At 38.5% G+C, this 26,289-nt stretch overlaps 1 protein-coding gene and 1 long non-coding RNA gene across 3 annotated transcripts in view; one reads left to right on the forward strand and one right to left on the reverse strand.

Annotated features, from left to right (window-relative positions):
* LOC122812958 (G-protein coupled receptor family C group 5 member C-like) overlaps nucleotides 1–26,289 on the forward strand; it is a 280,692-nt gene that overhangs the window by 192,280 nt on the left and 62,123 nt on the right. For both annotated transcript variants that reach the window (XM_044085039.1, XM_044085040.1), the window contains one exon: nucleotides 19,122–19,219. In XM_044085039.1, coding sequence (XP_043940974.1) covers nucleotides 19,122–19,219 — 98 coding nt within the window. The remainder of the gene's footprint in view (nucleotides 1–19,121; nucleotides 19,220–26,289) is intronic.
* The window catches only part of LOC122812959, a 142,929-nt gene that overhangs the window by 56,992 nt on the left and 59,648 nt on the right, over nucleotides 1–26,289 (reverse strand). The gene's annotated exons all lie outside the window — the stretch shown is intronic.

Below are 26,289 nucleotides of genomic sequence, written 5' to 3' on the forward strand. Positions count from 1 at the left end.
CACAGTTGTGTATGCCCCTTTTATTCTTGTACACTGACACAAGTATGCATGTTCACCAGTCATCTGGGATATGCCTTTCTCTCCACACTGCTATGAGTACCCTCAGGAGCCACTTCTCCCCATCTCACCCAGCATTTTTATCATATCTGGTGTAACCTCATCTGAGCCTGCTGCTTTCCTTGACTTCATTTTCCTTTGTGCTGTTCTTACTTCCTCTGGGTGGGCTCCTCTTCTTCTCTCATCATAGACTGCTTCCATGGCAGTACATCTTCTGTGGGGTTTTCTTCATTCAGAAGCTGTTGGAAATTCTCCTTCCATCTGCCTTTGATGTCCTGTGGAATGGTGAGTAGGTTGTTGCTGGCATCCCTTATGAAGGGTGTTTGACTATCTTCTTTATCTTTTTGTCTTTGCCTTGCAACCTGATATAGTGTCTTTGTGCCAATTACTGAGTCACTTTCCAGAAGTTCTTCCTAGCCTGGTCCGCCTTTTCTATCTCCCACTTCTTCCTGCACTCCTTCTTTCTTTTGATGACTTCCTGGACATTTGCATTCCACCACCAGCTTTCCTTATGTACCTTATTTCTATACCTGGCTTGGCCACATATCTTTTCTGTAGTCCTAATACATGCTGTTTTTAGGCGCTGACATTCTTGTTCAACTTCACCTATTTCCCCCTCTTCTTGGGATGCTAGAGCCCTGAGTAATTACTTAAACTGTTATAATTTCCCTCCAGTCAACTTCCTGGTTTCTGCTGACCTTTGAGCCTTCTCTGATGACTGCTTGCAGCTGATTGTGGCAACTAGTGGTTTATGCTGTTGGCCGACTGTTTCACTGGGGATGACTTTACAATCAAGGATTCTATACCAGTGTCCTTTCCTTACTAGGAGGAAGCATACCCAAGTTACATGTTGCCTTCTCTTGTATTTAATCTTGTGACTGTCTCTCTTTCTGAACCATGTGTTGGCTACTATCAGGCCACTTGCCAGACAGAAGTCTAGAATGGTTTCTCCATCTTTATTCCTGTTGCTCCACCCTTGTGGACCCAGGCAGTCCTCATATCCTGTTCTGTCTGTCCTGATATGTGCATTCAAGTCACCCATTATCAACACCAGTTCATGTTGTTCTGCTTTATCTAGTAGGTCCTGCAACTGCTGTCTGTATGCACTCTTTTCCTCACTATGACAACCTTGCTGTGGGGCACATTCTGAGATTATGACTACTGCCCTGTTATTACACTAGAGTCTGATTGCCCTGAGTCTGTCATTAATTCTGATGATATCCCTCACTGCCCTCTGAAGTATCTCTCTCACCACAATTCCTATACCATTTCTAGCCTGTCCCTCTCCTGAGTAGTAAAGTCTGGATCCCAAGCCAATCAGCTTTGCTGCACTGCCCATCCATCTCATCTCTTGGATACATAGGATGTCCATCCTCTTCCATATCATCATGTCATCCACTTCCAACCTGCATCCTGTCAGTGAACCTACACTGAGCATAGCAATTATCAGTTTATGTTTGGCAGGTTGGTTGGTTTTATGACCAGCTTTCACTCAACAGAGGTAACCCAGGTAACCCAGGCTGGGCAACTAGACACTGTCTGGCCAGTAGCTTATTGATCCAGGGCTGCTGGGCTTTATGGCATGCACACAATGACCAATAGGTGCACATATACCCCTCCCACTGTTAGCAAGGGTCCTTGGTGTAGGTCAGAGTATGCCAGGTCCACAACCCACTTATCACTGGTAACTACCTATGCCCATATTGGCGACATTAGTCAACATGGCCGAATCACCTAGAGCCATATTTTACACTGTTGAGTGGCTAGCCCTGCCACAGTGTGCAGTCTGTGATCCATGTTCTCCTATCTTGACGATACTGCGCACCACAATAGAGACCCAAAGCAGTTGGTCTGTACAACTCTTTCCCTGTAGGGCACCATGTAGAGTCTGTGCTGCTGCCTACAGCTCCTTTCATTGGTGAGTTTGAGATGGAAATACTCACCATGTTTTTCAGATGTAGGAGAAACCCCACAGAGACACAGGGAGAACATGCAAACTCCAAACAGGCATTGCTCAAAGGTAAAGATCGAACCTTGTACATTGTGCATGGGAGGCGAAGACCTTAACCATTATGCCAACTGGTCCATGCATGAATGTTCTGGAGAGAGTGATCGATAAATGGATACACAGAGTAGTAGAATATAAGATGGGAGATGAGCAGTTTGGATTCAGATCAGGATGCAGCATAATTGACCTGATGTTTGCAGTCAGACAGATACTTGAGAAGAAGCTTGAGATAAAGAGAGAGTCCAATTGGGCATTCCTAGACTTGGAGAAAGCATATGATAAGGTCCCAAGCAAGCTGATCTGGGCAGTACTGCAATGGTTTGAAGTCCCCAAAACATTGGTAGAATTAGTGCAGACTTTGTGCAAGGACCCAATGACTCAAGTACAAACAGTGTTCGGCGTCACAGAGGTGTTCCCAGTGGGAGTGGGTGAACACCAGAGTTCAGTTCTGAGTCCACTACTGTTCATACTGGTGATGGACTACATTAGCAAGCAGGTTGAAGGGGGCAGATCAACAAAGTTGCTGTATGCAGACAATGTGGCATTATAGGCAGACTCTGAGCTAGAACTTCAGCAAAGGATAGGAGAATGGAATGCAAAACTAAAGGCACATGGGATGAAACTAAGTACAGATAAGATGGTGGTAATGGCAGCAAATTGCAGAAATCAGAAAAAGCTGAGAATAGAGATAGAAGGGAAGACAGTGGAAAAGGTAAACAGCTTCAAGTATCAGAGAGGGATGGTTGAGGAGAAGGGAAGTCTGAATGAAAAGGTCAAAGGTAAAATCAGATGGACTGCCGCCAACTGGCATAGAGTGTCAGGTGTAGCCTATGATAGAAGAATGCCAAAGAAGCTGAAAAGTAAGGTGTACAAGACAGTGGTGCGACCAGTACTACTGTATGGTACAGAAACCTGGGCAGTAAAGGCAGAACAGGTGAAGAAGCTAGAGGTGATGGAAATGAAATGCCTGAGAAGGGTGGTAGGATGCACACTATGGGACAGACAAAGAAATTAAGACATAAGAGCAGAAGCCAAAGTAGTTCCAATTGCAGAAAAGATCAAAGAGAACAGATTACGGTGGTTTGGACACGTGCAAAAAAGTAAAAGATAATCTGGTGAGGAAGATTTGTGACAGACAAAAAGAAGGTAAGAGGAAGCGAGGAAATCCAGCAAAGAGGTGGATGGATTGTGTGAAAGAAGATCTGCAACAGTCAGGCATGAGTGTTGAAGAAGGCAGGAGTGTGACACTGAATCGAGAGAGATGACGACAGTTAACACAATACCCTGACCCCGGCTGATGATGATGATGATGATAATGATGATGACTTGTGAGTACCCTAAATCTCAAAAGGTAGGAAGGATTTGTTTGTACAGTATGTTAGTATGCTGTTGGCTCTGAGCTAGAAAGACAGTGGAACTCTTATTTTGTACTTTATATTAATTTCAGTTAAGTACTTTTTTGTGCTTTTGAACTGCACTGTGGCACAAACTGCAGTGACAATGTAAAGCTAAAAGTGAATGTGAAGTTATATCATGTTTTGGTTTGTCCTTCACCAAGTCTAAAGGCTGAGAATTTATTTTGCTTTGTAAAATGAACCTAATATTATTCAGAAAGACTCTACACATAGACTGTTTTGTTAATAAATACAGCCTGTATAGATGTATATGGGTGAGTGTGTGTATGTATGTATGCGTGTGTGAACTTGAGTAAGCGCATGCATTTTTAATGATAATATATAGAAAGTTTAGTATTTAAACTGGTAAGCAGGCTGGATTATAATGTCCTTTTCTCTTCGCTGATTTAGTTGCAATAGAAACAAAAGCACGGTACAAATTCAGGTGAATAATAATTCAGTTCACATTTTTAATACGTAATAAAGGTAAAGCAAGCTTAAAAAGCATAGTAATAAATCAAACATGACTGATGACCACTTCCTGTAATACACATTTAAAGAATTAAAGCTACTGGTACATTAGGGTGGCACCAATAAATGAAAATACATTAAGAGAAATCACAGAAAAATCCAAACAGTGTGAGAAAAAAGATACTCATTTTCAGGGCAAAGTGTAATAGAATTAGACTGTGAGGGGAAAACTACTTTTATACCTAGAGTTATATGAAGCAGAAAATGTGGGCACATTCATGGTATTTGAATTAAAAAAAGAAAAAAGAAAAAAAAAACAGAAAAAAAAACAAACTACATATACTAAGCAACAGAGCTATGCCATAGCCCTGAGATGCCCAGTGATGGAGTGGGGGCAATGGTAAAGCCTGGAGTTGTGACACTTTGCATATATCCAAGCATGTGACAGTGAGAGAGAGAGAGAAAGAGTGATACACACAGAAAGAGCAAGGTCCAAGCCAGGGCAGTATGAGGGCTGCTAAGTTTGAAAAAAATATTAGAAAAAAAAGAGGTTTTCGCAGTTGTTGCACCTCCTACTGCAATCCAGAACCCTGGATAGCATCCAGTCTGCTCCACTGAATCATCATTTCTCATGTTGAAAGTAACTTAAGTCTGCATAATTAGAAAGTTAAATCTATAAAAAAAGATGAAAATGAAATCTATCAGTGAACTTCCATTCTGAGAAGCCAAATGAATGGTTAGGCTGGAAGCAACACTTTGTGAGGTGCAGAAGTACAGCAACGTTCAGGTTATTTGCTTAATCTATGCCATGGGCGTTGTTGCAGAAAATGTTTTACATCATTCACATTTGAAAAGGAAGATGATGAAGCAAGCTTTGTTGCAGTGTTGCACAAGTTAGCTGAATATTTCTGCCTCAGAAAGAATATTTTGCATAAGTGCAATTGCTTGTTCTTTTTGCAGAGGGAAACAGTTTTAGCAGAGCACTTTGACCAAATCAAATATTTCAACAATGAAATTAGAAATTTACTAAAAATAATGTTGTTCAACAGCAATAAAAGAATACATATTGCAATTCTAAACATACATTGAGAGGTATCGATCAAATATGTTAAAGGAAAACTTTAAACATTGCAGGAAAAGAAAGGAAAGAGCTAGAAAATGTCTTTTGTCCTGAATGTTGGAGATGCCCTCAACTGTATTTAAGTGTTTGAGGAGGTACACATCTGCTGCAGATTTATGCAGGACTCCAAATGCTGCAGCCTAAGCTCTGTATATACTCTAGGTATACTGTGGTATACACTTTTTAAAAATGTTTTGCTTAATGCAAAGATGTGCACTACAATTTAAAGATCATCTAAAGGCACAAAATGACCTTTTGTTTTTGTATAAAAAAGTGTTCACGTATCCTTACGTCCTTACGCATGCAAGCACTTTTTTTATACAAAAGCAAAACATTGTTTCATACCAATTTATAAATAAAACACTTTGAAAATTGTTTCTGAACATGGAAGACTAAATGTACTGAGCTATGTTTGTGGCAGGAATACTAATGGGCGGGCAGGAGGCACTTAACATCACTTTGGTTTCCAGGTCCAATTATGCTGGATTAGTATAGGTAAGTAATTGTAAATTAGTTATGTAATTGCCAAGCTGTTAAATTAACAGCGTAGCAAAAAAAGAACGAGTCATTTCATATTTATTTATTTATTTGGCATTTATTGACTGGGATAGCCCAATAGCGAAAAAGCAAAATTTTCACTGGAAGTCAAAGGAGAAAAGCACCACAGCGTGCATAGTTTCTACTAAAAGACAGAAAAATAATGCAGAAGCAGTTACAACGTACACAAAACAGTCATAGCAATGATGATAAGGTGAAGGAGAATAAAAGTATCCTACTAGAATATAATAAGAATACACAAGTAATTGAGATAAGTACAAAAAATATATGTGTATATGCCAAATTAGTACATATAGAATAGAAGAAATGTTAATTTAATTCCTGGAACAGAATAGTTGAGCATTAAGGTCTATATCATAGAAGTAATAACGAGGGAAGTTAGAAATAAAGTGGATGTACAACACGTTTAATAAAATTAGATATTAGCTAAGAAGGGAAGTTGGAAGAAGAAGGAAAAAGTAGAAGTTTAGAGTTTTATATGAGGTATAGTTGTTGGAAGAAGCGCAGAGAATGGTGGGAAACTTACCTAGTAGGGGAAGAGCAAAGTGTAGCCATTTGCCCATAAGTTGGGATTTTAGAAGAGTTTTAAATTGGGTTGTGCTTTTTATTTTGTGAAGTAGTAAATACAAGTTGATCCATTGTTTGTTTCTAGAGAAGGAGTTCAAGGCTTTGCTGTATGAGTTGTTAGACATGATGTTTAAGGCTAAGAATTTGTCACTGGATCAGAATGAACATAGTGTGTGGTAACATGACATCTGGGCTGCTAAGGATGGACATATTTTAGGATTGTGTGAGATTTTGCGGACATATTTCAGTTGATCGAGTCTGAGTAAGTTGAGGAATTCAAGCCAGTCAAGCTGTTTATTTGCTGTGAAGTGGTGAGTTTGGGTAAATTGGTGGAAAATTTGGCAGTTTCATTATAGTTTTGCTCAAGTTTTGAGAGTTGTTCACAATGGAGGTTAGTGAAGGTAGGCCAAGTGTACAAAATGGTAGGAAGCAGGAGAGTGGATGCTGTGTTGTTCCCTGCTGGAGTCCAGCCTAGTTTTTGAGATGTTTTTAGTTACTTTTTGGATATGTAAATCAAACTTCAGACAGCTGTCAATGGTGTGACCAAGTAGTTTCATATGAGAGATTATTTTGACAGAGGTGTAGTCAGAGTAAAGTAGAGAAAATGTGGTATTGCAGTATCGGTAAGTAGGTTTTAGGGGTTAGCCATTGAAATATGGCTAAACAATTCTAACTTGCTACTTAATGCCAAAAAATAAACACATTTATGTTATTTACGCCAAAACAACACCTTAACCAGAAGCACACATTTCATATTACCTCAAGTAATAACACAAAAACAGAAAACATAAGCCAAACTAAACTGCTCAGAGTCATAATTAGATGACAGCCTCAAATTTGACCACCACATACCTCATTCCATCAAGAAAATTCATCAAATATTGTATCCCTCTATAGGACCAAACAGTACCTGACAGATGAAGTGAGTATTACCTTAGCATCAACATACCTCCTTCCTTCTCTGTTATATGCTTTCCCTATTCTTACAGATATCAACACTACATATAAAACTAAACTAGCCTCCTGCTACTACAAAATAGCTAAATTTGTAACCAGCCAACCTTATAAAACATACCAGTGCATTTCATTAAAACAATTAAACTAACTTGAACTCCCAAACCAGTTGATATATTCACAACTAATCATTGCCCACAACCCGTTGTACTGTCCAGACAAATGTCCGGCAATACAAAATACTGTACTGTACTATTTACCCACTTGAGACCTTCATTCTAGCAATGAACTTTTACTATTTATCAGTAAGGCATTCAGCACTACTGGAGACTCTCTTTACTCTCATTATGTGTCAAAACTCTGGATTGAAATCTCCACACAGTTAAAACAACTTAATTAGTTTCAAAACTTTGCTTAAACGCACCCATGCTCTGTTCTTCCTGCTCACCTGGCTACCTTTACTTCAACTACTTTTCTCCAACTCATACAGCCACTTTGCTTCCAAATCCTTTTGTACCTTATCGCTCTTCCTCATACTGCACTTATTTCCCAAACTCTTACTGTTCCTCCTTCTCTCACACCCCTACACCACCACCACTAAGTTCAATTCCTCCTCTGTCCATTTATCTTTCTTCTCATTTCCATAACTTCCCTTTCATGTCTGTCTTACCATTTTTTAAGCTACATTCTAATTGCCTGTTCGTAAATTATTACTAATCTCAAAAACACCCCAGTTTGATCTTTCCCTTGGAGCCATCATGCTGTAAATACATGAATTGTTCTTTTATATTTCTCTATTCAATAATTATCCAATTTATGTTAATTTCTCTTGTGTTTTTGTGTTAAAAGGCTATGTTTATGTAAGACACAATTACAGATATTTAAAAATAATGTAAATCAGCTCATGTATAGATGTTTTTACCATGCAATTATAAATGTACATTATGTGTAACTTAAATGTGGAGCCTTTCTCCAAGGGCCTCTGCTTAAAATGGGTTTTACCTAGTTGGACTTCTCCCAATCAACAAAGACAAGTAAATAAATAAACATAGCAATGAAAAATAACAATGTGAGCTTTTTGTGTGTGTGTGTGTGTTACGTTTTAAGTATCAAATTTGAATCTTTTAGCGAAGATTCAAATGAAAAGAAGGATGATTGGGCTTTGGTATGATGTTCATCAGTTGGTCTGGCAGAATAAATAAAAGCCATATCATCAGAATATTGGATGATAGCAGAGTTGTTAGAATGTAAGAGCAGATTGTTGATAAAGATGTGAAAAAGCAGAAGGCTTAGTGATCCCTACTGTGACTTGGAGAAAGGAATGTATGGATTGTAACCACTTAACACTTCACAACCTATCTCTGAGGTTTAAAGTGAGATGTCATTCACCTGAGCTTTGCAACCTGTTTGTGAGGTAATAATTGAATAAAGAGATGGAGGAGGAGAGCAGACCTAGGAGTGATAATTGTAATACAAGTTTGTAATGAAAAACAAAGGCCTTTGCTAAATTTAGGTAGACTGCTCCCACTTGGTTATTGTTGTTTCTGTAAGACTGTATGGTATTTATGGAGGACAGTAGAGCAGAATCAGTACCATGGAAATGATGAAATCCATGTAGAACTGGAGATTGAAGATTATCGGATAAGAGATATTGAAGTCAGTGGATGTGAATACATTTTTTCAACTATCTTTGAGAGAGGAGAGAAGATAACAACAAGTGAAAAGTTAATGAAACTATTTGATGCACAGCCTTTATTGAATGGTAGAAAGAAAGCTTATTGCCAGCAGAGACAGTGATTCTTAAACTGATCTGTTTATTAGGAAAGACACAGGATAAGAAATAGCATTGGTAGCGAGTCATATTCAGTGGGAAGGTTACCTGGAGACAGGTGAGTTTTGATTTTGTGATATGCCTTTATTTTTGTGGTTGGAATTGGTTGAGTAATAAAGGGGTTGGGAGGATTATGCCTTGTTGGGTTATAGTATGAGTAGTGAGTAAAAATGTCATTTTTGACGGAAGCAGTGAAATTTATAAAGTGAGAGTTGAAGGCTCAGGCTGTAGCATAGTGTAAGACATTGACTGGATTTGGTTGGTTTAGATTCCTGACCAGAATTTTATGGGGGAAGTTGTTGTTCATGTTCTGCATTTTGAGATGTAATTTCTTTTATCTGCAAGTACTTGGGCTTTAGTAGCATTTATTAGGCCGTGAAGAGTTTGAAAGGAAAATGAACCTCTTTTGGCCTTCTGTGTTTCCCAGACTTTGTCTTGCTGTGTCATTAATTGTTTTATTTGGAAGAATAGCTCTGGGGCAAGGTTGTAGTTGACTTTTTCTCCATACTAGGATATTAAGAAATGTGTTATTAAAGTGCATCATAGCATTATCCAAAGGGATCTCTTTCAGTGTGTTCTAGTACTAAAGTTGTAAGGCTTGTTTAAAGTTGTCCTTATTAAAGTTGGATAGGTTTCTGACATGGTTATATAGGACTGCTTTTTGGGTGAAAACATGAGTGTAAACAACAAAAGTGGGGTGATAGTCACTTAGACAATCAGATAGAATACAAGATTGTACTATATTGTTAGAATTACTGATTAGAATCAAGTCAATAAGAGTTTCTGTTTGTGATGTCTTATTAATCTAGTGACTGTGGTGATTAGCTGTGCAAAAGAGAAAAGCTGGCCGAAGACTGAGGAGAAATGAGCTTCTCCCTTAGGGAGAAAGGTTTATCCCCAGATTATAAAAATGCAGAAACTATATTTGTGAAACTTCACTTAAATCAACAGAAACATCTAAACTTACTTGGGATTTTCATACCCCCAACTGACAACCTAACCACCCTAGAGTCCATACTTCACTGGGCCTCGCACTCATTTCTCCAAGAAACTATCTTGCTAGGCGATGTCAACATCGACTGGAACTCTATCCACTCTCCAACACCTACTAACCACATTAACCTATATAACTTCACCCAACTTATACAAACACCCACATGTACTGATAAATCCACAAAAATAGAATCCATATTGGACTGGATCCTCACAAACCACCACAAAACTGCCCATTAGTGTGGTACACTGTCTAACTCTCTAAGTGACTACAACTCCACCTTTATCCTTAGACACAAACTTAAAGTTAACAACTCTCCCTCCCTACTACAGACCCATTCCCGCAAAAACGTCCCTACTGATCACTTCTTGGATGCCTTAAAATCATGTAATTGGTCTCCCATCAAAACTCTTTCACTAGACAAGGCAGATGAATACTTCAACTCCACATTTCTAAACATCCTTAACCATCTAGCCCCACTTAGAACAATCAGTATCCATAGTAACCCTGCCCCCAGCTACAAAAAATACTAGGGCCTTACTCAAAGACAGGGATAAAGCCTGGAAAACCTGGTGCCAAAACAAAACACCCACAACTAGGCAAGCCTTCCTTGAATGCCATAATATGGCAAAAAAACAAATTAGGATTGACCAACAAAATCAACTAATTTCCCTATAAAGGAAGCATAGTACCAGTCCACAAAATTTCTGGGCAGCAGTGAAAAATATTCTACAGCCTGGCAAAACCACTAATCCCCCACCCAATATAGATGGATCAAACTTGGACATAGTGTCCAGTTTCAATAACTACTTTACCTCCTCTGTACTTACACTTATAAATAATACAAGTCCCACCAACCTCCCACAATTTCCTAAGGTCCCAAACAACAGTACTCCCCTCTCCCTCAAGCCAGTACCAATGTCAACCATCCAAAACTTCTTATCTAAACTCAAACCCACCACCCTCACTGCTGACAATATCCTCACTGAGTACCCTCAACTATAGCCTACCCCATTTCATTACTAATAAATAGGTCTATCACTGAACACACCATTCCAGCCTTATGGAAAACCTCATATATCACCCCCCTCCACAAGGGTGGACCCTCTACTGACCTCTCCAACTACCTACTCATTGTGATCCTGTCACCCCCTATCAAAGATTCTAGAATGATGCATCCATCACCAACTCCTCACCCACGTTCTCTCTAAACTATCCAAAAACCCAACATGGTTTTTGCCCATCCCATAGCATCACCACTATCCAAAACCCAACATGTTTTTTGCCCATGCCATAGCATCACCACTGCCCTAATTATTTTCACCAATACCATGAACACACCCAGGATCCAAGGCAAACTAGTCTCTGCTATCTTTTTAGACCTATCCAAAGCATTTGATACAGTTTACCACAGCAAACTCTTATCCTGCCTCTCCGATCTTAACATGGACAACCCCACCCTACTTTGGTTCAAAAGTTCCTTGACAACTTCCTGCAATCTGTCAAACGGCTTAACTCCCTATCCTCCCCACTCCCAGTCATGCTAGGCGTATCTCAAGGTTCAATTATTGGCCCCCTTCTTTTTATTATTTTTACATATGAACTTCATTTAGCAACCACAAAAGCTGAAATAGTGCAATATGCTGATGAGACATCCCTAATCTGCTCTGTATCCAATATCCAGTTTCTCAAAAAAATGACTCAGGAATCCTTCACAGAGATAGAAAACTGGTTAAATAACTCACAATTGATTCTAACCCCAAAAAAAACCCAACTCATGCTGTTCCACCCGACAAAGACTAACAATCCCACCACCTTCTCTATATTCTCGACCAACAAGACCGTTATCACCCCAGTCCCAGAGGCCAAATTACTAGGACTTACAACTGACCAACAACTAAGATACAGCAAACATATATCCCTAACTATCGCCAAAGTACACAAAAAACTAGGGACCCTTTATCGCTGCAAAAAATACCTGATCTCAGATCTAGAACAGCTGTAGCCAGATATCAACACTACTCTACACTTCCCCAGTACTAACAGACTTAAATAAGTCTGACCATAACAAACCTTTCACAAAATTTGCCACCAATGCCAAATCACATTCCCACCACTTCCAATCCTTACACGCATTACACCGGCTCAAATTTCCTAACTTACTATGATACCATCAACTCAACTAAGCACACAAAATATTATACTGTCCAGGGAAAACCCCTTTCCTGTCTGACCTTCTAAACTTCTGTAATGCAAAAAGACAATTACATTCCAGCAACAAGGCCCTGATTGAAAATATTCCATGCAAAAACAGCTCTGGCTGTCTTCCCTCATGAAGTTGCTAAAACCTGGAATACCCTTCCCTCTGACATTAGATTACAAAACTGTACTTCCACCTTCAAAAAACTCCTTAAATCATACCTTTACACCAATCAGCTAGGCAACTGCAATGGGCCACCTTGAAACCTCACTAATTGCAGGAATACTATTTCCTTATGCTTCTGGTGAATATGTAGAAAAACTGCAAGGAACCACCATGTTGGAAAAAAGGAGCAGTTTAATTTAACAAAAGAAACAAGCGCTTTCACGCACCACCATGGCGCGCTTCATCAGGTTACATTAATCAGTTAAAATTCAGTGTTTAAATACATTAATACTTCCCAATTATTCAATCACAGCCTCTCAATTAAGACAATTAGTGAACCATTCTATGAAGCATTTAAAGAAACAACACAAAATAACTTAAAATTTGCTCGTCAAGTAAAATCATTTGAATATACTCAGCTAATTCAAACATATGTATCTACTCTAAAAACAACTAAACAAAACAAAACAAAATCATAATAAATTTACCCATACAGGCAGTCACATTCATTTTATATGGCTCATCTATAGGCCCTCAACTCAGATAACTAGTCCAAAAGGACTAGCTCTTTCTTATGAAATCATCAAACGATGAACCATTATAAGATCAAAACACTGCACAATGTCTATATTTGGATGTGAATAAGAATAGACATAACTGTATGTATATACATATATGGAAATTAATATATTGTAAAAATGACTATAAAATATAACAATAATAAAATAATAAAATAATAAAGTATATAAATATTAATATTATGTTATAAATATCAAATATTTCATGAAGTTCCATTAGATAGCATATATCTGCACTAAATATAATAGAAGTAAAACCAAAATAAAGTAAATGTATATAGTTATGAATTTGTACTTATTACTATGACTAGCTATATATGTTAATACATTATGGAATGTTTTATTCATGAAACATTCATCATTTTAATAAGCGAATTATGATTCATTAGAGTGTCAAAGTAATAAAAATAAAAGAATCCCAATATAGTCACAATAATCAGATTAAGTGGACCTTCTGGTGAATACTAATAATGTGCATAACCAATGGTCATTGTAAATATTGTTCATATGTTTTCTGCTATGAAAATGCTTTGCATAAAAATGGTGAAAATGCTTTTTGCCATATTTGTTCATTGTAACCACGTTTATACTAATACTTGCAACTGCCTCTCTTGTGTTGGAAATATTTGTAACATGTTTGTTCATTGTTTGTTAACATTTATATTTTGTAACCTATAACTGTTACCATTGACTAATGTTCATTGTGTTCTATGTGGAGCTTTTCTCTCCTGGCCTCTGCTAAAAACAGGCACTTGTAGTCGGATTATCCCGGTAAACAAATGTTAAATAAATAAATAAGGGTACCAGTTGATGTTAAGATCAAGTATCCATGTTTATTAGTATGCATTGATAGAGGCCCAGGATAAGTTGTCCTCAGTTGTTGAGATGTTACTGTTTTTTTTCCTGGAGAGGGCAATACAGAGAGCAAATATGCATATACTTTTTTGTTATTAATATGCAGTATAGACTCTTCCATCTCAGCACTGCAAAATTGTGATAACTGTGTGGGATAAGGGCTGACTTGTAAAATGTAGAGAATATGATTGCAACTCCACCTTCAGTTTTGGAAGGATAGTCATGATGGGGGAAACTGTAGCCAGAGGCTATGATTTCTTCATTAGGGATGGATTGCTGAAGCCAAGTTTAAGTAAAGTATTAGGACTTCAGGGGAGATCTGGAGGATCCAAACATACAATAATGAGGTTTTATTTCATATCTGTAACATTTTTACCTTGAGTAACACTGTGAAACATGTGAAGGTTGCCAGCCTAGCGCGATAGGATTTTGTAGATAATTCTGTCATTTGTAAATATTAATGTAAGCCACATGCTTGTTCTCTTAAATGTAAGTAAATTATGGTAAATTTTGAACTTCAAAAATATAACCACATTGCACTCTGCTGGAGGATCTCAAAACTCAGAGCCGAGATGTCTGAATGAATTTGTTGAATTAATCTATTGTTTTGAGACCAGAGTTAATGGCTAGAATTGACATGTACAGTGTCTTTTATTGCTTTGGCTTCCTGACCAACTGTAAGAACAAAAGGGCTGTTACACTCTGAGTTTCTGTTAGTGTGAGAAACAGAGAACAACTATGCAATCTAAAATGAGTCAGTGGTACTGTGTTATCAATTTAAGGACAGAGAGAGAGAATCAGAGCATTTTGCATTTGTTTCCAGAACTGACAACATCACCAGCACTGCCTTGCTCTATGTGTAAATTTATTTAGAACTGTGTTTGCTCTTAGATATAGAGAGGAAATAGAAAGTCTAGTCTAGCTGTTTTCTGTATTGATGTCAGAACTTTTCTACTGTATTATTCTAAGCATTTCTTTGTGATCTCTGAACTCTTGACAAGCACTGTGTAATAAGAAGTATTATCTTGTGTTTTTTATTATTTATTATTAAATATTTTTTAAATCGTTCAACTGTGGCTGTTTTGTGTAGAGGTAATTTAAGCTCTAGAGTACATTGCATGTATATATTGATACTGTACAAAGCCACTCCAAGTAAGTCTTGCTGCTCAGTCACACTTACCATTTGGATAATAATATTGCACAGTAATAATTGGACACCCTTTGATAAGGGCCTTTTTAGAAGCTGATAAGTAAGGGTCCTGGTGAAAGTGATTACTATCTTATAGCCTGGGCAGAAGAGACACAGCTAGTGAACCTGTGCCAGCCTTCCCTCAGAGTGTCTGTGTGGGGTTGTATAGAAATCATATCACAAAGTGTGCGTGCATGCGCGCGCGCGCGCGTGTGTGTGTGTGTGTGTGTGTGTGTGTGTGTGTGTGTGTGTGTGTGTGTGTGTGTGTGTGTGTGTGTGAACTACTTGGGCAGGGACACAAAGCACTGGTTGGACAGAGAGAGTGCAAGAAGGACTTGGCTTGGGACCGTGGCTAAGGACCCCACTAAGTATTACTGGGGATCTGGAGTGAAAGGGAGAAACCAGCCCCAGACTGACTGTGATCTCTGCGTGTTCTTAAGGAAAATTGTACTTTACTGTGTGTGTACTTGTTATCCTTCCCAATGTGGATGTCCCTCACTGGTGTTAGTGGTGATGACTGAGGCTCCCTTGATTGCTGGGCCAGTGCACAGGCGTCACAAAACAGAATGGTATTATTCCGATACTAAGTGTTATGTATCAGCTATTATTGTAAGGAAGCCAGACTATACCAGAGGGGCTGTTGTTCATTCATCTAACCTTGTCAGGTTGTTTGGAGATGGATGACCAAAACATATCAGGAAAAATATCACCTGAAGTTAGTTACTGAGCTTTATTTTGGAGAAAACTATCAGAGCAAGATTGCCTGGTCATAATAGGAGCTAAAATGTTAGAATTGTGGTATCACAAACAATGAGGCCAAGTATACTCTGCTAAGTTAAGACACATCACAGTTTAATTAAGTGAAGAAAAAGAGTGAAAGCTTCATTATGGAGGCAGATAGTAAAGTTCTTATGCCATTTGTGCTGTGAATTGAGGAGAACATAGCTGAAGGACCCCTTCAGTTGTAGATCCCCTCCTGTCCATTCCTGTAAGATAATTGCTTTGGACTTGTGTGAGTATAATAAATAAAAGTCAGCTCAGACCATTTTCCAGGTTTATTTAAATATTTTTTTTTAATTATTTTTGGCTACAAGTGCTGAGGTTCCTCTAAATTAAAACCAAACTTTGTTCTTTGCGGAATCTGAGGGAGGTAGTGTGTGACAGAGTTGCCATTTCTCTCTTGCAGAATTTAAGAGCCAGCAAGACAACATGACTTTAACTGTTTTATGTGTAGTTCCCACCATTCTCAAAGTTATGTCCATGCTGAATGGGATGTGCAATCTGCAAGGAGAGTACTGAAGTGATATGACCCTTTAGCCTGCTTTTACTTTTTTTTTTTTAAGATCAGTCTTATATCACTGCTGGAGCCAGCTAGTTCAGCAGCGCAAGTAATGGAGAGAAGGATCAGAAGATTTCTTCATTGCCATTCTGAAATTAGACATATTGCTGTCAGATCCAGGACTTACTGACCCAATTGTTAGACTGAACCTATGATCTATTTTTCTTTTCTTTAATGCCATATAAAATAAATACAATTTGAATAAAATTTCACAATTAAAGTAACCAATAGTCATGTATTAAATACTTAATGTTTACAAAACATCAGTTCAAATCTATAGCTAGATCAGTGGGAACCCTAAGCCATCCCCAGAGTGGTGCCCGTCATCCATGAGTTGTCAAAAAAAAAAAAACACTCTGAATTTGAGGACAAAAATAAACAAAAAATAAAACAACCTTCTGAGGTTGAGAACAAAAAAGCCCTAACACCAATAAATGTAGCAAAAAGTTATACTAGTTATACTATATTAGTTATTCTAAACCAAGCTGAGGTGAAAAAGACCCAGTGTCAGGTGAATCCAAGAAAGGCTGCCAGGCTGGACAACATCTTGGGTAAGGTATTAAAGGACTGTGCTGAACAACTAAGCACTGTACTGACAGATGTATTTAATATCTCCTCAGCCAAGTGAAGGTACCCAGGTGCTTTAAAAACACAAACATTATACCACTGCTGAAGAAAGCCACTCCCTCTGGCCTTAATGATTATAGACCAGTGTTCCTCACATTCATTGTCATGAAAAGCTTAGAAAGGCTGACCAAAAAACACCTGACAGCAACCTTCCAACAGCACTTGATTCACTGCAGTTTGCATACCGTGCAAACTGCTCCACGGCAGATGCCATCTCTGTTGCACTACATCTCACAATGGCACACCTAGAAAATAAGGGCAGTTAAGTCAGAACACTGTTTATTGATTTCATTTCAGCATTCAGTACAGTGATTCCACAACAACTAATAACAAAACTTGTCCACCTAGGTGTTAATAACCACAAGTGCAACTGGATCCTGGACTTTCTGACTGGAAGACCCCAAAGAGTATGTGTGGGCTATATTTAACACCAACCACATCATTTAGTATGCGGATGACACTACAGCTGTGAGCCTCATTATTAAAGGAGTAGAAAAAGCTTACAGGGAAGAAGCGAGATCTCTGATTGACTGGTGTGCCAGGTATAATCTTGACCTCAATGTCAGCAAAACCAGTGAGATCATAGTAGACTTCAGGAGAGTACAATCAACTCACACTCCTTTCATAATAAATGGGGAGGTAGAGGAAAGGGTAAAGAACACAAAATTCCTGAGGGTCTATATACTGGAGGATCTTTCTTGGTCAACCAATACCAGTCACTTAGTAAAGAAGGCCCATCAACCCCTGCATGTCCTGAGGAGACTGAGGAAAGCAAGCCGACCTCTCTCTATCTTTTCCACCTTCTACAGGGTGGAGAGGATACAGGGATCTAAGCCTGCTTTCCCCAACTTCATGATGTGGTACAGAAGCTGTTCAGCTGCAGATCAAAACGCCCTACAAAAGACTGAGTTGCAGAGAAAATAAAAGGATCCAAACTTCCAGTGATAACGGATCTGTACACAAAATGTTGTTATGACAGAGCAACAAAAATAACAAGGGATCCTACTCACCCTGCTTTTGAACTGTTCACATGCCTGTCATCTGGCAGAAGATACAGCAGTGTACTCTGTAAAATGAAAAGGTTCAAGAACATTTTTTTCCCTCAAGCAATTAGAGTCTTGAATTCTGGCAGAAATCTCAGGGATGCGAGACATTGACAAGTCTTGTGATAACCAAATGATAGTGAAATAACAATAAGACATCACAACCAGCTTATCAGTTTACAAGAAAATTATGTGCAATACAAACTGCTAGATATTCTCATAATTTAGACAACATGAGAATTACATTGTGCAATAGTACAGGTGCAATAAGGAACCAATCAGCTGCTATAGTGGTGTATAGAATAATTGTAGTAATAAGTAATAATATAATTGCCTAAGAGAAAGGTAAATGTTAGGTCTGATACACGTGTAATTGTATGTGTGTATATGTCTGTCTTCAAAGCATGTGTAATTGTATGTATGTATTTGTCTTCTCAATTTGAGCATGGTGTACATACTTTTGTTTAGACTTCACTTGTGGTGTCTAAATGACAGTAAAGTTTACTTTGACTTTGACTTTAATGACTTTGACTACTAGTGCTTTGCTACAGTTACAGACACACACACGCACACATACACACACACACACACACACACACACACACACACACACACACACACACACACACACACACACACACACACACACTAAAAGCAAATAAGCAAATTCATTTCAGTAGATGTTATGTCAACACAATTGCTTAAATGACTCTAAATACTGCACTCAAGCCATATACCTCCTGAAAGTTTACCGTCACTGCATCCAACCCATTTGTCCTGCCCTAGCTGCTATGTTGTACCCTCATTACTTTTTTTTTTTTTATGCACGGTTATCGCTCATCGTGTCAATGTTGATTGTAATTATGATATGCACCTTTAAGCTTGATGCCATTAAAGTAGCACAAAACTCACGTTCTGTGCCAAGTATTGCTTATTCTAACACCTATTACCCACGTAAAGTCAAATATGTTTTGTAAAGCAGATTCAGAGAACATGATACAAATTAATATGTTCCAACATAAATGTACATATTTATAAATGTGTATGTTATCGCAAAGGATCATATTATATGAATTTACAATGAACAGTTGTTTTGCACAGCTTTAAGAAATTTTGCAATGAAATGTTATACAAATTTCTTTTTAATCATATATGATAATTTTCCATTTAGGTGGCAAGCCTGTCTCACCATACAGAGACTATAATGGACAGCAATGCCGTGTCAACAGGTTTCAACCAACAGCACTTGCCCTAATGAACAGAAACTCAGTAAGTCAACAATTCATATATGTTTATATGACCGTGAAACATTGGCACTAAAAAGAATGCGCTGATGTTATTTTAAAAAGTATTTACAACAACTGAGAGGAAAATGAGATGGAAATAAAAAAGCAGAGTGTGTCCTACTCTGGGCCAAAGTGCAGAATGGGGGGGGGGGGTAGAATGATAGAGATTAATAAGGCAGTGGGTGAAAAGAGGCATTTAAATTTAGGAAAATAAAAACAAACTAAGGAGTGTAAAATAACATATAGTTTCATCCTGATATCTGCAAAACTCTTATATGCGCACATTAGAAATCTAGGAAATAGAATCCTGGCTGTAGAGGTTAACGTGGAAGAGCCCAGCCTGGGTATCATGCATTTTATTCAGTCAAGGCACATTAAAAGTGTTAATGGAGCATGGTTATGGCATGCTGCACTCAGCTTAGGCTAGGAAAGAGGAAAAACACATGATGGTAAACTTGTGTTTTAGAGAAATAAAAACCTGAAGACAAAAAGGGGCAGAAGTACTCCAGATGGAGTAATAAAAGGAAATGCAGAAGTCATTATTCATCCAAACAAAATCTGCAAACCTACCTACAAGGATTTATTTGCTTGACTACAGTATTCAAAGAAGATTCAAGCAAGGTACCAGAAAAAAGGGAGCTGCTGCTAGTGGGAGCTGCCTTTTTGCATTGCAGTATGTTTAAATACTAGGTACATCTTGTGCTGTCTGCTGAAGAAATTTTTAAATCAATGGACCTTTGACCCTGGTTAAAAGGGAGCAGTACTGATGATGTGTCAAAGGGAGCTGCAGGTATAGTGTCACAGAACCCAATGCTGTGACCACAGATAGCAGCAGAAAAGGGTGCTCTATAACAATATGTACAGAACTGAATTAGTCAAGTAGGTGTTGTAACTGCATTTCAACAAGACATTAAGGAATGATGGCATGCTGGATCAAAAGAAATGTTTCATTCTTTTCCTTAATCTCACACCCCATATTACATATGTGCCCAGGGGGATGCAAACATGCAACGGCAATGTTCAGACACTACATCTTCTTTCACCTTAGTGACTTCCCCAGGGAGAAGTCACTCATGTAATAACAGTCAAAAATGCTAATTCTGTCATAGCCCTGCCTATGACCTGGATAACAAGTTTGGCTACCAGACCGGGCAATGGAATAATCAGAGCAAGTAGGATGGGAGTAAGTAGCTGACATCAGCTTATCCATTCTTGGTGAGGGTCATCCACTGCTTTGCTAGCCCCTCCATAAGTATGGGGGAATGTTAAAAGCAGCTATAAGGTTGGTATGGCTGCATGCTGCACACTGCACACATAAGCCAAGAACCATGTACATGCCTACAAAAGAATGCATGGGACTGCTGTAAAGCAACAGCATCTAGTTGAGTCACCAGTTGTCATAGGGAGTAGTTATGTTCAGGGTACACATGACTTGTCAAGATGGCTGACTCCCACACACTTGACCTGTACCTCCCAGAGGAAATGACAGTCTGACAGGGAATGGATAGGTCATACTGCTCTCAGTCTGTCTGGGGAATGAATAAACCTGCAACTTGCCAGTCTGCCAAAGTAGGAACAAATGAGCTGATAGGTTGCTATCAGGTGGATCTTATGAGGACAAAAAAATAAAATGAAAAAATAAAATAATGCTGTTTCTCTTCCTCACAGAGTACATCTCTACAGGGGTTTCCACAGATGCTGTAGCTATATCTCTGGAACTCAATTTGGAGATGTGTTCTGCAGTTCTATGTCGTGAGCTTGATAGGGAAGTTAAAATTAATAACATTCCTTTCTTGAAGAAGCTTATTTTGACAACTAATGTAAAAACAACTAAATACTATTGAAAACTCAGTGCATAACCTGACAAAGCATTTTCAGCCACCCTCCTTCATGCTCCAGTCTACTACAAGAGAAGTTTGACAAGAAAAATAGCAGTTGGTGGTTTTGTTCTCACAGGGGCATTTTACCACACAAATCTCAAATCTTTATTTATTTATGTGCTTTGCTTTTCTAAAACATGTTTTTAAAAATACTTTTCTTACTAAATTCTAAAGAATGCCTTAACCTGAGCATTGGCATTCTGAATTATACAAAAGGGTGCATCCTCTACAAGTACATATCAGTGGTACTGGTCAGGAAATGTTTGCTAATCTTACACAGCATAGCAACTTTAAAACATGTAATCTTTTAATAGATGTCCACTAATAGTGCTTGCTGCAGCTGTCTTCATGTACCAAAATGGTTCAGCCAAGAAGCTTGTGCAATGTATTGAACCTGCATCCATTGTTGCAAGAGCACGTACATGCAACGTATGCTGTATCAGATGAATGTCTGCTGTTGATACAGTTAGACTAAAATGTTCAGCATATTTTTATTAATTTTCAGTACTTCAGAAAAATGTGCTATGAAGAGACTTGCTCCCTGTGGTCCTGTAGGCAGTGGGCTGCTTTTAAGGAGCTATATAAAAAAGCCCAGCAAAACAAAAAACACTGAATTTGTAAAATGAAATTGAATGTCATTAGATATGACCTTCTACCAGTAAGAGTGCCAGCAATGATCAAAACATAAAATAAAGTACAAAATCACTCCCTAGATTAACAAAAACACAGTACTTAATTTTAAAATGTAATTTACATCAGACTGCCTTTGTTGTAGAGGAGCTCTGTATGGCCTCTTGCACCCATCATGAGAAGGCTTTGTCCCCAGACCTTCCTTACTTCTTTATACTAATGCTCCAGAGTCTCTGCATGGATCATCTCAATAAATAGAATATTTATTTCCATGGTTCAATATGGAAGTGCTTTATTGCACATAACTTGTGCTAACTTGATGGGGGGTTTTTTTGAGGTATTCATTGGGTTTGGATTTGGAACCTGCTTCCATTTTTTTAGTACAATATTTTTTTATGAACTTGTTATAATCATTTTAATGACAGCAAATACAGGCTGATGTAGTACATAGAAACATCTGAGCTCTGAGTGCTGGTAGTACAACCTCAACAGTGTTCATTTGGCCCCAGTTATCCCATCAGGTTTCCTTATTTTTATGTTTTGTCAAGAATCAATGTATATTAATAATATAATAACAATGTGATTTTTTTTTTTATTTTTAACCATAGCATCAAAAGCTTCAGTTCCAGTAAAGACAGAGCATCCAGTGATGAGAGTAAAATGCACCATAGTATCTAATCACTTTCTTTTTATAAGGAGTTTATAATAGCCATTTATGGGCAGATGCAAACTCACACACTAACCCAGTATTCTCACGCATCCTGTAACACATAGACAGATACATGTTTCCAGTCATGCACACCTAGTCTTACATACATCTGCGGTCTGTGCAGGTTAATCAACTTCTCACCTTGCACAGATTCTCGGCATTGAACTGCACTGGTGTGCATGGCAAGATTGCCACATGTACTTATCTGTTAAGATCTCTGCTTTGCCCAGAACTAGCACAGTACTGGTAGTATGGCCTCAACTCTGTACCTCTGCTTATATGCAGGTATTAAATTCCATTATATTGGCAAGGCTGAGGCCATTTAGATATACACACAATGTTTGCATGTGTGTGTGTGTGCGTGTGTGTGTGTGTGTGTGTGTGTGTGTGTGTGTGTGTGTGTGTGTGTGTGTGTGTGTGTGTTTCTGTCTGTTGTCTGTATTTCTAGCAGTTACATCCTTAACACTACTGGCTAGACCTACAATGCTGGCCAGGCATGCAGCTGTATAAGAGACTGCAAAATTCCATACCCAACAATTATTTAAAGTCTTCTGTGAAAATGTTCTTATTTAGATTATCAGAGTTTTGTGGCAAAATGACTGTGTTTCATGAAGTGTAAAATAAGGGCCTTCTTAAAGCCTTACACACACGGGGCTTTCTCCAGACACCTTCAGATCTGAATGGACTACCAGAATTGTAAAATGAATGTATGAAGTTTTGTTGACTAGACTGTTCCCACTAGTCCTGTGGCTCATCTTCAAAGGAAGCCCAATGATATATTTACACAGATGAGATGAAAATTTTCAAGGATGTGAAGAAAATTATGTTGCTCTTCTGACAAGTTGCATGGAATCTTTCATATTCAGCTAAATTAACCAAAGCTTAGGCGAATGATATCTCATTTTAAAACCTCATAGATTAGTTTTCGATTCTTAATGCAAGAATAAAAATGTAAGCAATTCCCTAGGAGTGCTTCTGAACTAAAATAAATAAAGCACCATAATCTGCTAGGCTTTAGCCAATCATAATGTGAGGCTTTTTAAACTCAGTAATAATATGAAACATTGTATATGTACAGATGCTGCAGCCATACAACCCCTGTGATGATACAAAAGGCACTTATCACTTCTGAGGTCTCTTAGCTATACAAGATGCTTGCTGATAAAGCAACCCAGTGCCTACATGTGAGAAAGGAAGGATGCTGTATGTTGAATCATATATTAGTAGGGACAAAGTAAATTACATGTGAAAACTGATACCTACTTTTTATTATTATTGTTTTGTTCCATTAAGAAAAATTGTACCAGCTAATATTTTTGATCATGATGTAATTTTTAAAGTGATTGCAGACTATGTTACATGTGGCAATTTTGCCATCCATACTAGTGTCATTCAATGCTGAGAATCTGTGCAAGGTGAGAAGTTGATTAACCTGTACAGACCACAGATGTATGTATGACTAGGTGTGCATGACTGGAAACATGTAACAAGCTAGCAAAACATGCATTTTATTCTGAGAACAAAATGCAAGAAAGGCACTGGCTGAGATTCAGAAACGTACATCTCACTGTGCAGTCCTCTTCTATGCAGGATTGTACAGTTCCATTATGCCTGAGGGATTCAGAGAACACTGCATTGCTACAGTGGTATGAAAACACTGGTCTGCAATGTGATAACTGTCGCACTGGTGAATACTGAATGCAACTCTATCAGTCTGAGGGACACAGCTTATGCAACTTAGCAATTTTTTACCCCCCAATTTTTTTCTGGCATCAGAATAATGCAGAATATCTCTACCACTGTACATGAGGTGCATAGTGAAACAAAGTGTACACCATTTTTTCACAGCATTCACCCAGCACTCCCTGTGGCAGGAACTGAGCTTTTAGGCTCCATAAGTGGTAAGCAATGTGACACCATGTGTGTGTGTGTGTGTGTGTGTGTGTGTGTGTGTGTGTGTGTGTGTGTGTGTGTATGAGCATATGTGAGAGAGCGTATGTTTGTGTGTGTGTGTGTGTGTGTGTGTGTGTGTGTGTGTGTGTGTGTGTGTGTGTGTGCGTGTGTGTGTGTGTGTGTGCGTGTGTGTGTGTGTGTGTGTGTGTGTGTGTGTGTGTGTGTGTGTAGGCATTTGTATGAGTGTATATGAGAGTCTGTGTTTGTGAGTGCCCATGCATATGTCTGTGTGTATGTGTGAGTCTGTGTGTGTGAGTGCCTATGCGCATGAGTGTGTGTGTGTGTGTGTGTGTGTGTGTGTGTGTGTGTGTGTGTGTGTGTGTGTGTGTGTGTGTGTAAGGGCATGATTGCAGCTGTCTGGATGTCTGTGAGTGTGTATGACTGTGTGTGTAGGCTTTAGTGTGAGTGTGCATGAGAGTTTCTGTGTGTGAGTCTTGTGTGTGTCAGTGCACATGGGCATGTTTTGTGTGTGTGTGTGTGTGTGTGTGTGTGTGTGTGTGTGTGTGTGTGTGTGTGTGTGTGTGTATGTTTGCTAATAGGTACCTGTGACAATGTTGCATGGGTTTATAGAGGGGCAACACTACTACAGTTAGATCTACTGTGCGAGTGCTTAATTCAGACACATAACAATGGTTGCTAATGAGCTCCTACTCCATGCAGCTTTATCATGTCTATAAAACACTAAATGTCACTGTCTCACTGCTAAGTTCACCAGTGTTGTCCACATAGCGCCGGTGTCAATATATCTATGAATATCAGGGACTGAATTAAACCCACAACAGTACTATATTATTACACAAAGTAAAAAGACAGCACACAAGTAAAACCAAATGCAGCAATATTCTCAAGGGTAAGGTGTACCATAAGTGTCATCACTGTAATACTGTGCCAGTGCAATATGGTTGTTACTTTCATATGCTCAGTAGTAGCTTTCTTCACATTTATTGGAAGTCACTGCAGGATAAATTCCTCTGTTCCTTTGCTTACACAAGTAAAAGGTTCCCATAGGTTCTGCTTCCCACAGAAAAGTAAATTTTCGGTATCACACTGAATGATGTTTGCTTATTGGAGCCATTTTGAAATAACGGTCCTCACATACATGCCATGGAGCTCATAGCATCTTCGTGAAGTGCTGTAAACATCATCATTTTAAGACTGTTTATAAACAGTTATTATACACTTTTAATCTATGCATTTCTTTTATCCCGTATTCATTCACTCATTACGATACAGGTGGGGGCTATGACTCCCTACAAGCCATTTAATGTAATAGTTACTAAAATTAACAAAAAAGGATAAAAGCAGTGTGATTTTCATTGAATGATATTTTCAATCGGCTTCATGCCCCTTTGTTACACACTGAGTTAGAGACAATGCACTATGTTAAATGCTTATGACAATATTGCGCATATGAGATATGGCTATTAATCACCCGTAAATCCCACAGTAAGGCAAGTGGTCTATCACTGTAACACTCCAGTTCAGAATCGCTGTTAATCACTCATGTAAATAATATGGTATGAAAAACTTCTATTATCACAGTAGTGAGTATGTAAGGTAATAGCATGCCACCTACAGAGGGAAGAGGGGGTTCTGAGCATAAACAACTCCAAACATGTCTGGCATGCTACTGGGGACATAAGTGACTTTCCATGCACACTGAAGGTAAATCAAGAACTGGGTAGCATTACCTTGTGATTATGAGGAATACCTATTCTTTCACTGAGAAGAAAAGCGCAATGTTGAGCCAACAGTTATTATATTCAACATGGACAATTAGATTATTAAAATCAGCTTTACACGTGCCAAGCTTCAGGAAAAAGGTGAGGAAGTAATATGTTATTGGTGCCAAATGCCTTTATATTTCTGAACTGTTGTATC

Source organism: Protopterus annectens, chromosome 10.part0, assembly GCF_019279795.1.
Source record: "Protopterus annectens isolate FY-2018-M chromosome 10.part0, PAN1.0, whole genome shotgun sequence".
Lineage (NCBI taxonomy): Eukaryota > Metazoa > Chordata > Ceratodontiformes > Protopteridae > Protopterus > Protopterus annectens.